Genomic DNA, 14098 nt, shown 5'->3' with positions numbered 1-14098 from the left:
CCGCCAAGCCTTTCATTCGTCATCAAGCGACCGTCTCTGCTGAACCTGCTGCTATTTTTGGACTGCTGCGTCGCAATGCATCTGGATGCGACGAATGGATTGACCCCAGAGAGAGACGAGCAGACAAAGTCGCTGTCCATCTCTCTCAGCACCGCCAGTCAATCCATCCGCAATACATCTAGCGACTGCGACGGCGCCCCCAGCCTTACTCCCTTGCCTCGACGGTGCGCTCTAAGCCTTCGCCCTCCGCTGCTTGGCACGCTGCCAAAAGTTTATACTACCACCACCACCGCTAGGGTCCTAGGTGAAACTAGCCTGCGCCATCTTACGACAATCTCACTCTCTGCGCACCCTCCCACCACATCACCATCCCAGAACATTACGCCTCCTCCTCCTCCACCACCAAGATGCACGTGGTTTTTTGAAGTCTTCTCAATTCTCCCTCAATCTTCTCAAGTGCAGCCGTGGGAAATGTCCAATGCTCGACATTTGCTTCAACCACCACCTTGAGCTCGTGACTCTGTACCAATCCTCTCCCCCAATGCAACACGTACAAGTACGTACACAGCCAACAGACGCGCTATCCACCACGCTCCCATGACCCTTTGTAGCCTGCAAAATGCCACTGCCCAAAGAATCCCATACAAAGAAGAGGAAAAGCAAAACAACACCACCTCTTGTGTCCACCCTAAATCATGCCCAGCTTCCCCAGTCCTAAATGTTGTCCTTGGTATTCTCCCAAAACTCCGACTCCGGATCCCGCAGCATGACCTGCCCAGGTCAAGCGCCCCAAAACAAACAGCCCAGTTCAAAACATTTCTGACAAAGGACAAAGGAAAAGTGAGTCTCCAGACGAGCCGTGTCGCCGTGCTTTGAGTGCAAACATGAACCAGACAAATAAATCCCTAGCCAACATTGGGCCCAAGGGCAGAAGAGAAGAAGTGAACAAAGCGGCCGTGGCAGCTGGTCGCTTGTGAAAGGATTTTGTGTCTCAAAGACGTCGCCACCGTCGCTGCTGTTGAATGTAATGACAAAAGAGGAAATTGTTGGAGCGAAGGTCGTTGCGACATCGCGTGCGCGTCAAAATTAGATCTGGTCGAGACGCCAGCCTAACCGAAATTGCGACCGTCACGCAATCCAATCAGGGGTAGACCAAACGTGCTTTCAAATGTCGGGTCGGCCAGAGACTATGTGTCCCAGCAAAGGACATGAGGCACATGGTCGACCATGACGGCTGCTCCATGGATGCCCAGCGGGAGGATTACGCTTGGCAAAGGTGAGGTTGGCTCCAATGCAGGATACCAGATGAAGAGAGGTTGCAACATGTCGAATCGAAAGCCAATGTGATTCATCTCCGGGGCGGTTGGTCGTGGGGACCATTTTGGTAACGTCTTCCGCTTTCTCCTCTTGACCTGAGCCACTCGGCAGAGCCTGGACAACGTCAGACCTCAGTCAAATCGACGATGCATTGACAGAGCATGAACTTACCGTTTTGCCGGCCTTCTGCCGCCTTTTGTGCCTCGGGGTCGGGACGCGCGCTTCCAGAACCCCCGCGAAGAATGTCTTCGGGGTTGAGCTTGCAAATCTCATATGCGACTTGCTGGGCAACGTAGCGCCGGAGTTCGCGGTCTTCGGCCATGTCTTCCCCTTCCAGACGGAACTTGTCGTTCTTGTTGAGCTTTGATCGCCTCAAAGCGCGGAGTTCGTTCATAATGTAAAGCAACTCGGACTCGTGTGCCCGCTTGCGCTCAGCTGCAAACCTTCCAGTGCGCACATATCTCCTGGTCACGTCCATGGCGCCATCTGCGGAAAAGGCGATGCAGTACGCAAGCTTTTTACCCCAGCCTGAAGACATGATTAGCTTGGGCTACATGGCCTTGGGCACAGACCAGACATACCTTCAGTGTACAGGCGAGGTTTATCCCAGGCCTCTTCGCAGGCATCTACATGTACCCATCTCCGCCTGTGCGACGAGTACACCTCGGTCCAAACGTGGTCCTCAGAGTTCCAGACCCATCTCACGCGGCTGCCGACGGCGCGGCAAAGCATGCTGAAGCAGTTGGCCCACTCTCCAACACGTCCTTTCCGGGTTTGGAGTAGCACAAAGGCGTCGTTGTAACGGGGAAACCTTTCGTAGGTACCGCATGGCTCCAGAGAGCAACGGTAGAGCTCGACTTGGCTGGCGCCACGCGCTTGCTCATCGGGAAGGACGGCGGCGAGACCAACGGCGATTGTGGGAGAGCCACAGGTGTGGCAGGCCGGGTTGTTGACCCATGTGAAGAAAGATCTCTTGAACCATCGCAGCAGCGCGCGAATGACGCAGTCCTGGTAGCCCCACGCAGGCTTCTTGCCAGCGCCGAGCGACTCGGCCTCTGCCTTGAATATTTGAGTCTCCTCCTCGGCTTCGCTGTAGATTTGTTCCAGGGGAATCACTCTCAGGGCCTCGTCCAGCAATCCAGGGTTCTCCCACTTGACGGGCATGTTGGACAAGGAAAGAAGCATGTTCTTGAATCGCATCGAGCGGGCGTCCGAGGGTGCTCTTGGTACCAGTGGAATGTTGCGGATGCTCGAGCTGTAGGATGGCGGCGGCGCGTTGGTTGGCGGGAGTGCAGCGTTGAAGGGAGCGGGGGATGCGGAGCGAGAGCGGTTGCTGAGTTCGTTCATGCGCTTGGTGCTCAAGACTTGACGGAAGCGGTCCGTCAACTCTCGTGCCTTTTGGTCATCGATGGGCGAGGGGCCATGCGCCCGGCGAGAGGGTGTCGCATCGGCCATTGTGGAGTTGTAGAGATGTTGTCGTCGTCGTGGATGGATGTAAGGTCGTGGTGAGGCAGGGTGCGACGGCAGTAGTGTTGCGTCTTGCACAGCCCGGTCGACGGAGCCACCAGCGGCGGGCCAGTGCACGGGGGTCTTGGGTGAAGGGACGGAACGTGGACGGGGACGACGGGGACGGTGGTGAGGTCGAATCGAGGGGGAAAAGAAGGAGAAACGGGGTCGCTGGGGTAAGTAATAGGTGTTGGAGATGGAGGAGAGAGGTGAGATGGACAGAGGATGAGGTGTCAAGGGATTCTCAGTGTCGGCGAGCTGCGCAAGCGTCGGTAGGGCAGAGCGACGAGCGTCGTCAGCGCCTGGCACGCAGCCAATGACGGCCGTCGTCAGCACCGCAAGCTCGCCTCCAACCGTCGCTGCCCAGAGGCCGACGACTCCTTCCAATTTGCGGGAGCTCTCTACAGATGCCTCGCCGTCGCTTGATCAATCGCAACAATTAATTCTCAAAGACGGTCTGGTTGTTCAACTGTCCTGAGTGCAGTGCTTCCATTGTCCCCGACTCGAGTCGTGGTGCGGTGCTTTGGCGCGGCGCTGTCTGGTAGGCGGCGCTCTCTGGGCTCTGGGGGCCGCGCGTCAGCCTCGCAATTGCGCGTCGTTCCAAGGAGCCAGCGTCTGCATTTATTCCCCCACGACGGGACACCCAAAGCACTCGCAACCCTTCTGACGCGTGCGACTCGCCATCCTATATAGAGAGACGCATCATCCGCATCCATCTGATGGCGACGACGACGACGCTGCACTCTTGAGAAAGAAACAAAAAAATCAACCGTGTGTCGCTGCGTGGCTGGTGATCTCCGTCGGTCCCCACCCTCGTCGAACAACGGAAAAGACCGTAAACTTTGGCTAGGCCAACCAGCTGTTGCTTAGCTAAGGCCGGCACGCCTTGCCGCAGTAGCTGCCCATCTTCAAACCTCCCCACTCCATCTACGCGTCCATCTCTACTTCTTCATCTTGGCTTATTGAATGCCTGATAATTGGATACCTACTCCAAGAAAAATTATAGTCCTCCACGTGTCTCCCATTTTGCTCTACTTCGTACTCCTTCTCCTCACCCATGTGCCACTGTGGCAGCAAGACAGTCTGCAGAGCCTCATCAAGTCCCTCATGTCTGGCTGACGCGTCCCTGATCATCATCTCAACCCGCCTGAACCGTTCAACACCCCCAACACCAACAACCATGGCACACTTCACGTCCACCGCCCACCGGTTCAAACTTCACTCGCAACTCGAGCCATGGATGCACCTCAATATCTGCTCGATTGCGTGCTCGCACCGGCCTTCTATCGGAGCCATGCTGCTGCCTTGTACTCAAAAGATTATGCCCATGAGAAAAATTCAAGTCCTTTCCTGCACGCCCGATATGCTCGCGCGTCTACACTCAACTTTTTTGGTCCCCAATGTCTCAAAACTCCCGCTCCGCTATGGTCGCATTCTGACAAACCCCCTTTAAGATACAAGACATTGATGAAGTCATTGACGATGACGGTGAGAGCCTGCCACTACCCCCACATTCCTCCTTTGATCGACCACGTAGAAAAGAAAATAGCCCCCTTTTACCCGTGCTTTTTTGAAACCCCAATCCAAAATGCCATGGCCCCCTTATCGCTCGTGGACACCGACAAACTTGGGCGGCAGGTCCAGATCCCACGACGGCCTCTCCACAAGCACCACCTCAAGCGGCCGAGCTGGCGCGTCCGCCTTGCCGCCCTTTTCCGCCCGTCTGTCGTCGGGGTGGCTAATGGCCACTAGCCCAAGAATCGGCCGGTACTTGAACGTATGCCAATGAGTGCGCTTTTGCGGGCCAGTCTGGGCATCGTCGGCCTCGTCGACGTTGGAATCCGAGGCGCCTCGCCGCAGCAGAGCCAAGGCTGCCGTCGTGGTAGAGTTTTCTTCTTGCTGCTGCTCCTCCTCCTCGGCGTCGTCCTCGGCCTCGCCATCCGCTGCCGTCACTGAGCTACTGCGAGCCTTGTCCACGCTCACCCACGACGACGCGTCGGCACCCGTAATCTTGCGGTACTTGCGTCCCGCACCCTCGAGCTCCCGTGCCGGCATCTTGCTGCCTGCGCCGCTGGCGCTCTGGCGAAGAGGATCCTCATCCGGGCCTCGCTTGCGTTTCTTCATCGGCGTCTCCGCAGTGCCGTCTGTGACACCATCGGCTACCTCTCCCGCCGGCCGCTTACACAAGTCGGCTGTGAGGTCGAACATGAAGACCCAGTTGCTGCCGTACAACCACAAACGTTGCCGCCTTTCATCATGGTCCCACAGGCACCCCATTGCCCTGTCTCGTATCCCCCTAAACTCGGACGGAAAGCCGGAGGATGGGTTCCGCCTCGACCAGTCCGTCAGTCGGCCCTGGAGCACGTCGAATTCGTAAATCTGGTGCTGCGCCGTGACAACCAGCAAACGACGATCGCCGCTCGGCAGCTTGTGCGAGTGGGCGTGCGGGTTGCTCCTGGTGGGATGGACGGCAGGATTTCCGTTTGCCTGGCTTTCGGCGTTGTCGGTTGGTCTGAAGGATAATACGAGGGCTGACGAATCCAGCTTCGGCAGCAAATGACCCGCAGGGTTGCGAATCCAATGCTGTCCGTAGAAAACAACTGGACGGCTTTCGTCTTCATCCTCGTCATCCTCGTCGTCAGATGAAGCGTTTCCCGTGGCTTCGGTCTCCGGCCAGTCGACCTCTGGTGCTGTGACGTCTTCGTTGCCTTCGACGACCCAGCTTTCAATGTATCCACCAATGTCGCTGGCGACGAGGACGTCGTCGGACAGGGCGATGCGGGTGATGATGCGGTCGTAGGAGCCCCAGTAACCGTTGAGCGCATTTTGGTGCTCATGTTTCTTGTGCAACCTGTGGAGCTCGACGACGCGAGGGACAAGTTTCCATCTGCCGTCTTCCTCGTCCACCAGGCGAGCAAGGCAAATTTCACTTTCATGCGTGACCATGGCCAGCCACTTGCCATTGGGGCTCAGTTGCACCAAACGTGCGCCAGTTCCTTCAGCCAACGGTGGTGTCCCGAGCTTGCGGACACGCAGACCCCTTTCGTTCTCGCTCTTGCGTGAAGACAGCTGGAAGACTTTGACTCCGCTGGCCGTCGAAACGGCAAGGAGGCTGCCATCTTCAGATATAGACGCCGAGTTGACATTGTCCTCTCCCTTTAGGGCTAGGCGAGCGACGAGCTTAGGGGTCTCATTGCTGCCGTCCCGTTTCTTCACTCGCCAGATGCGCACCTCGCGGTCCCACCAACTGACCAGGAGACGGGCGCGAGGGGCGCTCGTAACGGGCGGGGATTGCGGGAGTGCAGGCAAGGTCCGGCTGTGTTCAGTGTCGAATTCGCGGATGGGAACGATGATGGGATGAGTGTCGAGGCCTATCATAAAGTTAGCATAAACCATGAAGGCTCATCGTCGCCCTTACCTCCAGAAACCATGACACTCATCTGCTTGGTCTCGTAAGTTGCCATCGTCTTCACGTCGTGATCGTGGTACCTCCTGTGGGCGATCTTTGCCCATCTCCTGTGTCCATGGTGGCCTCTCGAAAGATTGTACGCCACTGTACGCTTGTCCATGCCTCCGCTGAAGATTGTTTCGCCGTCTTGGCTCACTGCAATATCCAGGACGTCGGCTTCGTGTGCAGAAATGCGTTGCGTTTGTGAATAATTCTTGCCGTCATAGAATCGTATTTCGCCGGTGGAGTCGCCAGCCACAATGTTGCCGTTGGGAAGGCACTTCACTGTCCAGACCAGGATCTCGCGCGGACCTCCAAGTGAGGGAGCACCGAGCGAAATGTTCCTGAGCAACGCTCCGTTTCTTGTATCAAACACTCTGATGGCACTGTCCGCAAACCCAGCAACGACCACATCCCGGTTCTGCCAGACGACACTCAGCACTCGCGACTTCCTTGCCGTCGGCCTGGTCAAAAATTTCTGAAATCGCAGATCGTCGTCGGCGGTCGAAAGCAAGGCCAGCGTTCCATCTGCGCATCCTGCCACCAGATTCTGCCCGCGAAAGTCTCCCTCCCTGCTCTTTGTGTTTGTCCTATACTTGGGCTGCGCGGCGAGGGACCAGACCTCGCTGTGGTTTCCAGACGAGTGTCGCAATGGCAGGCCGGTGACAAGGTTCCACTCGGTAACGGTGCTGGAGTAGCCGATGCTGAACAGGCGTAGGCGGCCATCGGTGTGGTAGCCGTTTTCATCCTCCTCATCTGGTTCCTGAATCCATGCGAGGCCCTCAACGCTCCGATCCTTTCCTCCGCTCAGTGTGATTTCATGCACCCAGGCTCCGTTGGCCGGGTCCCAAATTTCAATGTTTCCATTTGCACGCCCAACAGCAAGCCTGACGTATCTGGTTCCCTTGCCGGTGAATTCCCTCTTGTTCGAGTACGAAAAGGCGAGGGCGTTGATGGCGGAGGGCGGATACCGTACGAATCGCGCGCGGTGAATGTCCATGGTTTATGATGTTGCGCTAAGCGCAGCGACGAAGGTGGAGAGGTCTGATTTGAGGGAGTGGACCAGTTGGAAGGTATCTGCGTTGGTTGCGTGCCCTCAGCACATGGTGTTTTTGACGCGCTGGAGCTGCTCGCAAAGTTCGCGACTGCTTGCAGGGATTTGAGCGTCCCAAAATTTCATCGGCCGATCGGCGTCAATTATTCCGACGAGGTTGGCGCTAAGACGACTAAGTCTTAGCGAGGCGCTTAACTCAACGTCGGTCGTCCCCTCCAAACCCCTTTGCGCGTCGCGCGTCCAGGCCTGACTGCCATATCACCGTCATGGACACGTCGGGCTGCTGCATGAGTCCACTTTTGCCTTTGACGCAGCTTTGGGTTGGAGCAGAGTCGCTTAGTATGAAGTTTCGCGGCGTTGCTCACGCTAGTTGCACCTTTGTCGGAGTCTTTGCTCGCAACGTTCAAATGCAATGACTGGCGGCATGCTCACGACTCATTGGCATTCTTGAGCCCAACCAACCACACTCGGACGCGCTGCAGGACCCAAAATTCCAGTCGTGATAGCGAATGCTTAAACTTCACGGGCGCAAATGGCTTCAGTGGCTCGGAAGCAACGGGTTGGAGCTGCTCTGAAACAAGGTCATCCCGTGCCACATCCCGCTCGTCCCGCCGGAGATAGCACGCCTGGGCCGACTTGCAGCTGCTCTATACCGACGGGGTCAATGTCATCGTGCTGGGAACAGCGCTCACGCTTGCAGAGCTTGCGTCTTGGTGTTGTACCTGCTGCTGCAAGGCTTCTCTGTCTTCAAGCCCAACGTGGTAATCGAGGATAATGCTTGTTTCATCTGATAGCCGACAGCGACGGTGAACCCTGAGTTGATCGTTGGAATCCACGTCTAGACTCCGGCTCGCCGTCACCCGCTGTCAACTGCGGCTTGGGTCAGATGTCCAAGGATGGTGTATGGATGCAGGGCCCTGCTCTGCAAGACGCGTCGATATAGATTTGAAGATGAAGGCCCTTCCTGGCATGCTGCAATTGGAGACACTGATCAACGGCCGACAGGTCTGTGAGGCTGACTTGATGTGGGGCAGTGTCCAGGATGGGAAATCAAAAAGTGGTGCGACGATGCCGTTGTGCGCCCTCGAAGTTGCATAACGGCGGTTTCGTTGCCAGTTTCGTTCGAGAAGGCCGGAGCTCAAGGTTAGAAGCTCAATGTGGCAGAATTGAGAGGGCGCATGAAATTTCAGGTCATGGTGATGAGCCTCGCGGCAGGGATATTGCCAATGGCAGCCCGTTCGAAATGAAACTGGCAGGGCTGACGACATTTGCATGTTGCTCAGCAGTTGGGCAAGGGAGGCAGTGAATTGGGAGGAAAGGCCATGTCGAAGCCATCGTGTGCGGCCGGACAAGTATGCGCAGGCAGAAGACTAAAATGCACGAATTGAGCAAGGCAGGCTTGGGTATTTTGGTGGAGAATGAGTTGGGGGCTTGAAGGTGCCAAGGCAGAGTGATTGGCAGCGGAGGCTCCCCCGCGGATCCCAAAATTCTGGGGCAGTTGATGATGAGATGGATATAAAAATACATGTACTGGTAGCTGCACATGTCCTAATTTTGCAAGAAATGGCGGGCGGCGATGGCTATTTTGAAGCAAAAGCATGGAGCATAAGGAGTGCTCTGCGGCGCGCGACGACGCAGGCGGACAGAGGCGCGATGGATTCGTCATTTACGCGCCTGTGGTCAGCCACGTTCCGCAACACGCCCATCTGGTGTTTGGTTGCAACTGGCAAAAAAAATGGATCTAATGCTCGCAAGCGACGGCTCATGTGCAAGGCGGTACGCATGGTCATTCACAATTCGTGCCGCTCAGGCCCACCAAGTCGAGCGGAGAATGACATGGTGGCGGGGATGAGAAGGCTGAGTTTTGTCCACGTCGGTACCGGCTTGCCACGCTTGGCTGATCCAGCTAGACAGTTTCATGAAACAGGCGACATGCAAGTGGTGGGGTTTTACATCGAAGAAGCTGGGCTGGGCTGACGGACGAAGCAAACTTGCAAGCGGATTACGCGAGGAGAAGGGGATAGAGTAATCGAGGTAGCAAGCCTTTCATAGTCTCACGACACACAGGCGCAGTAAGGTCACGCAGTGGAGACTGAAACGTGGACTTTGCGAGGGTGTTGAGGAAAAATTCTCTGCAGGCGGACGGCGGAGCGGAGCCTCTTGGAGGCAGGTGGTCGACCGAGCGCTCTCACAAGTCACGGATCATGGTCCCACCAGCCGTCACCGCCTGCTCAACAAGACGCGACGTCAGATTAGTTAAGAGTGAGGGCGACGCGTCTGGAAAGAGGTTGCAGGTGGAGATGGATAATTGCGTGCAGCCAGCTGTGGTGCGCTGCAGTGTTCAGGAGAGAGGCGAATGGCGGATGTGACATCAGCTGGATTTGCATCTTCAAGGCCACAACCAGGCAAGGGCGGACTCTCGTGGGCGGGCTGCGCTGCCCTTCAAGTCGACTCACCGCACCGATCTGCAAGCACACGTTTCCATGACCCCAGCAGACAGAGTGATGGCAAAAAATAAAATCGAATGTGACACGAGCGGCAGTCCAGCTAGTGCAGGCACATGGCACAATTGCAAGAATGTAGTCGTAGTGTTGACGGCAATGCGGCAGACGTCGACTAGGCGCCAAGGCGGCGGTGGAGAGGGCCAGTAGCGTACCGTCTGATGGTGGTGATGACCTGGGGGGAAGGCCAACGCACAACCGGCACGTTAAGCCTGTTGCGGGCTGCCGTGTTGGAGTGCTTTGCCGCCTTCTCCCTGCGGCGGCTCGCGGCTCGCACAGGGTAGGGTCCATGAACTGAGTGGCATCGAGAAAGTGGCATGGGTGGTGGCGATACGGTGAGGAGCGTTGTTCTCTGCTTTGACCTGTAGCGGAGATTGGGCGCTATGGTCGCCAGTCCCGGTCAGTTTCTCTCTGGAGGAGTGCAACGCAAAGGGGCGCGAGATACAGGCACCGTACATAGTGCACCGTACATGCGCAGTGGCACGTCTCGACTGGCTGGCATTTTTGGATTGGATGCATGCGTTACTTGCGAGCCAGACTCAGTGTCGCGGAAAAGCAAATGGCCATCCAGAGTGGCGCTGGCGGCCGCTTGTGCGTCGCGGGGATTGGCTGTCGGGAGACGAGCAAGGAACCGTCCATGGCCAACTCTGCATCCGGTCGTTCTCTTCTTCTACCCTGAAGCATCCGCCCATCTCGACTGTAGCCTCCCTCAACACCTTCTCCCCCCCTTCCCCTTCCCCCTTCGAGCCGTCATTCACCCGTCGGCTCTTCAGCGGCCAAAGTTCTGGTCAACGGGGTACGTACGTGCACAATTCCTTCCATAAGACCCCATCACCATCCGTCTTGATTCTCACCCGACCCGACCCTGCTCTGCCTCTGCCCCTCCGGTCCGCCAACACCACACCACCAGCTTCCTTCAATCCTCCCACCGCTCTGCCGTCTGCTCCTGCGACACTCCTAACACCCTCTCCAACAGAGCCGGACCCCATCGTCGAGACCGATTCGACTGCCATACCCTCTCACTCACTTTCCCCTCTCGCTTCATCCGGATTGAGGTCAGCCCGCCTGCGTGCGTTAAACTGTCCTGCTTGTCGTGTGTGCGTGCGTTCGTGCAACGGTGAGTTGATGACGTCCCTTTTTTCACCTGATCTTTCTGCCCCCTCTCGGACCTCCCTTTCGCCGACGACACCTGGACCCGGACAACCACCACGACGTCTCTTCTCGAAACCACCCGAGCCTTCGACCGACGTGCTTCGACCGAGACATACATACCCTTTGCAAAACAATTGTTTGCCGGACGGGCGAATGCACGTGGTGCGGATTGGCTGCTGGCTCAAGAGTGGGCGGTCGGGCTTGAAGACATGGCACCTCTCAAGCTCTTCGGAATTCTTCCAAGCCTAGGCAGTCTTCGCCTTGTAATCTCTTGGTCCAAGACATGAGGACTTGAAGGGCAAGAATTTCTTGAGGGTGGCGCGTTGAGTCCCTTTATCCGTGTTCCTGGCTTGACAAGTCTTGGGTCCTGTCTCGGTCATTCCTGCATTCCGCTTGGTCCAAGAACCAGGAGTACTGGATTGCTTCTAGTCGACAAGTCTTAGTTCTCCAAGACGAGAATTCGCAATTCCTCGGCCGTCCAAATTTGTCCTTCACGCGTCCGACACGATCATCCATCCACACCGGAGAGAACAATGTCGCTGACTGTACCACCCCCCGCAGGACCTCGCTCGACCCTACCCCTCTCGACTGTCTTGCTTCGTGGCTCGCGCCCTACAAGCCAGCCCTCTGCCTCGTCAGCATCGACTGCTGGTACGAGGATTCAAGGGCCTCCGCACTGTAAGTGGCGCCTTCACGGGCTCCAAAAATTATCACGAGCTGAATGATGTACCTCGCTAGCTCAGAACTCGTGGTTCAACGGGAATTTTCCACATTCCCCAAACTCCTTGACGAGCGACCCAGATCCCCACCCTTCGGCGGACTCGTTAATTCGTGCTCTGCCTCCTGAAAACACCCCCCTGTGTCGAGCTTGGCCCTGTCAAAGACAAAGATCGATCGCCTAGTCATTCCGCCACTGAATGCTACTTGCAAGGGGCATCATCTCTCCTCGGCCTCTCGACATCGCGTCTTCATTTCTTTTAGTATTTACTCTTCACTCTTTCTAATACTTTAATCCAAGAGGTGCGGAAACCACTCTCTCTTCGTTTTACATAATTCTCGCTTAACTAACTTGTTCCTGTTGTTGCCAGGCGTCTGCTCGAAGGCGCCCCTCCTCTGTCCGACCAACGCACGGACGTCATTGGCGTCTTCAGCCTCTACACCAACTAATTTTCACTCTCTCACGCCGCTTCAACGGTAGTCACTCTCTCTGATCGTACCTTGTCTTTCACTTTCACACCCTTGTCTTCCAGGAGAACAGACATCCATTCCTTCATTCAAACCCCCGACAATCACCTCTCGACTCTTCAGCAATGGCGTATCAACCTCAGCAGCGTTACGGAAACTGCGACAGCTACTTCGTGGAGATGGAGGATGAGGGTCTTTACGCCTTGAGGCAGGAGCAAAGGGAACGAGCTCGCGCGATGGCCAGGATGCAACAGCGGGCTTTGGCCGAAGAGCTCTCAAAGATGACGGCCGAGGAGTACCAGGAGGACATTCTGGACCACATGGAGCACATGGAGGTAATGCTTCTCGCTCTCCAAATCACTGGGCCTTACTGACAGAAACTCCTCATTGCAGGCCAATACCATGCCCGACGTCAACTCAATCGACATTCAGACCGAGATTCAGTGGTTCATGAGGCCGTACCTTCTCGATTTCCTCGTCGAAGCCCACGCTGCCTTCCAACTCCTTCCCGAGACCCTGTTCCTGGCCGTGAACCTTCTCGACCGCTACTGCTCGCGTCGCGTCGTCTACAAGCGCCACTACCAACTCGTCGGCTGCGCTGCTCTTCTCATCGCTGCCAAGTACGGTGACCGCAAGGAGCGTGTCCCCACCGTGAGAGAGCTCAAGTCCATGTGCTGCTCGCTTTACGACGACGAGATGTTCACCCAAATGGAGTGGCACGTCCTCCAGACACTGAACTGGGTCATTGGCCACCCCACCGTCGACTCATTCCTCCAGATTGCCCTGGGCGAGAACACTTACGACGCCGAGGTCGAGCACATGACTTGGTACATTTGCGAGATTGCCCTGTTCCACAAAGAGTTTGTTTCCATCCGCCCCTCGGTCCTCGCTAGGTCAGCCTTGGCTCTCGCCAGATGTGTCCTCGGACGTTCGCAGGCTCGCCAGTCGGACTGGGCCAGCTCCTACGACTCTGTCGTTGTCCTCAACCTGTCAAACCACCTCTACCAGCCCTCGCAAGTGCTCTCCAGGAAGTACGCGTCTGTACATTTGTCGTGCGTCTCCACCACCGTCGAGGAGTTCCTCAAGCGCCAGGCTCAGATTGCCCGCCGCAACATCACCCCTCCGACTCCCGTTCTGGACACCCAAAAGGCCGACAGCGACAACTTCCCCTCCACGCCCCAAAAGAACCACTATGACGCCGTCATGCAAAACGGATGCCTGACCCCGCCCATCACCCCCGACAACGACTTTGGCACCGGCAAAGGCGTAGTGCTCCCGAGGCTCTACCCCGTCACACCCACGTCGGCGCCCCAACAACCGCAACAGCAGAATATGCAGCAATTCAGCTACCAGCCACAGCCGAGTACCCAGCAGTTCAGCTACCCGCAGCAACAGTACCTGCAGCCCCGCTCTGCCACCGGCACCGGAATCTAGCTACTGCTCAGCAACGTCAAGGCACAGTGGATCAAGACAATTGCCGTCCAAGGCTAGCAAATTTCTCGCAGATTCTCTTCTTGTATCAAACATGCTGTACGAGCGTCATAGCGTTGCTTTTTACCACCTGCATCGAGAGCGTCATTTGATTTTAGCGTCTAAATTTGAGCACATCCCCCCTTTCCTTTTTTCCTCTGCATTCCACTTTGCAGTCTGTAGCCGAACCGCCGACAACGAGTAGTGATGCCGGGAGGACATGGCCCGAGGAGCGCGACGACATCCAAAACGTCCACGGGGACGTCCCATCAATCGTCAATCTTTGCCGTTTTTGACTGCCTGGTAGTCTCAAACAAAGGATTGGATGAGTTGAACTTGGGGAAACAAACCACCATAGTTGACATTGGGATTAGATGAAAAGAAGCTACCGAACCGAGAGTTGCCTGAATTTGCAAAGAGACGGACCGGATCGATGTTTGTTTTCCTGTTTCTTTTGTACCAAGA

The 14098-nt window shown here is 56.4% G+C and overlaps 5 protein-coding genes across 5 annotated transcripts; 2 read left to right on the top strand and 3 right to left on the bottom strand.

Annotated features, from left to right (window-relative positions):
• Positions 1–1209: 1209 nt before the first annotated feature.
• BKA78DRAFT_103764 (uncharacterized protein) lies at positions 1210–3020 on the bottom strand. Its single transcript, XM_066882123.1, has 3 exons — positions 1899–3020; positions 1489–1845; positions 1210–1431 (listed from the first exon to the last, which is right to left on the bottom strand). The coding sequence occupies exons 1-3, from the start codon at positions 2770–2772 to the stop codon at positions 1349–1351; spliced, it is 1314 nt and encodes a 437-aa protein (XP_066746820.1). The 5' UTR covers positions 2773–3020; the 3' UTR covers positions 1210–1348.
• Positions 3021–4425: 1405 nt separating this feature from the next.
• Positions 4426–7271, bottom strand: BKA78DRAFT_351217 (quinon protein alcohol dehydrogenase-like superfamily; the record flags this gene model as incomplete). Its single annotated transcript, XM_066891125.1, has 2 exons — positions 4426–6194; positions 6242–7271. The coding sequence occupies 2 exons, from the start codon at positions 7269–7271 to the stop codon at positions 4426–4428; spliced, it is 2799 nt and encodes a 932-aa protein (XP_066746819.1).
• Positions 7272–8769: 1498 nt separating this feature from the next.
• BKA78DRAFT_103754 (uncharacterized protein) lies at positions 8770–9439 on the top strand. The gene has a single exon (XM_066882122.1). The coding sequence runs from the start codon at positions 8835–8837 to the stop codon at positions 9300–9302; it is 468 nt and encodes a 155-aa protein (XP_066746818.1). The 5' UTR covers positions 8770–8834; the 3' UTR covers positions 9303–9439.
• On the bottom strand, positions 9440–10181 carry BKA78DRAFT_103753 (uncharacterized protein). Its single transcript, XM_066882121.1, has one exon. It carries the CDS (start codon positions 10115–10117, stop codon positions 9578–9580), a length of 540 nt encoding a protein of 179 aa, XP_066746817.1. The 5' UTR covers positions 10118–10181; the 3' UTR covers positions 9440–9577.
• Positions 10182–12118: 1937 nt separating this feature from the next.
• On the top strand, positions 12119–13832 carry BKA78DRAFT_103727 (G1/S-specific cyclin CLN2). Its single transcript, XM_066882120.1, has 2 exons — positions 12119–12498; positions 12557–13832. The coding sequence occupies exons 1-2, from the start codon at positions 12289–12291 to the stop codon at positions 13595–13597; spliced, it is 1251 nt and encodes a 416-aa protein (XP_066746816.1). The 5' UTR covers positions 12119–12288; the 3' UTR covers positions 13598–13832.
• Positions 13833–14098: the final 266 nt, after the last annotated feature.

This window comes from Phyllosticta capitalensis (genome assembly GCF_038381095.1).
Source record: "Phyllosticta capitalensis strain CBS 128856 chromosome Unknown BKA78scaffold_3, whole genome shotgun sequence".
In the NCBI taxonomy this organism is placed as follows: domain Eukaryota; kingdom Fungi; phylum Ascomycota; class Dothideomycetes; order Botryosphaeriales; family Phyllostictaceae; genus Phyllosticta; species Phyllosticta capitalensis.
This window is presented reverse-complemented; position numbering and strand designations above follow the sequence as displayed.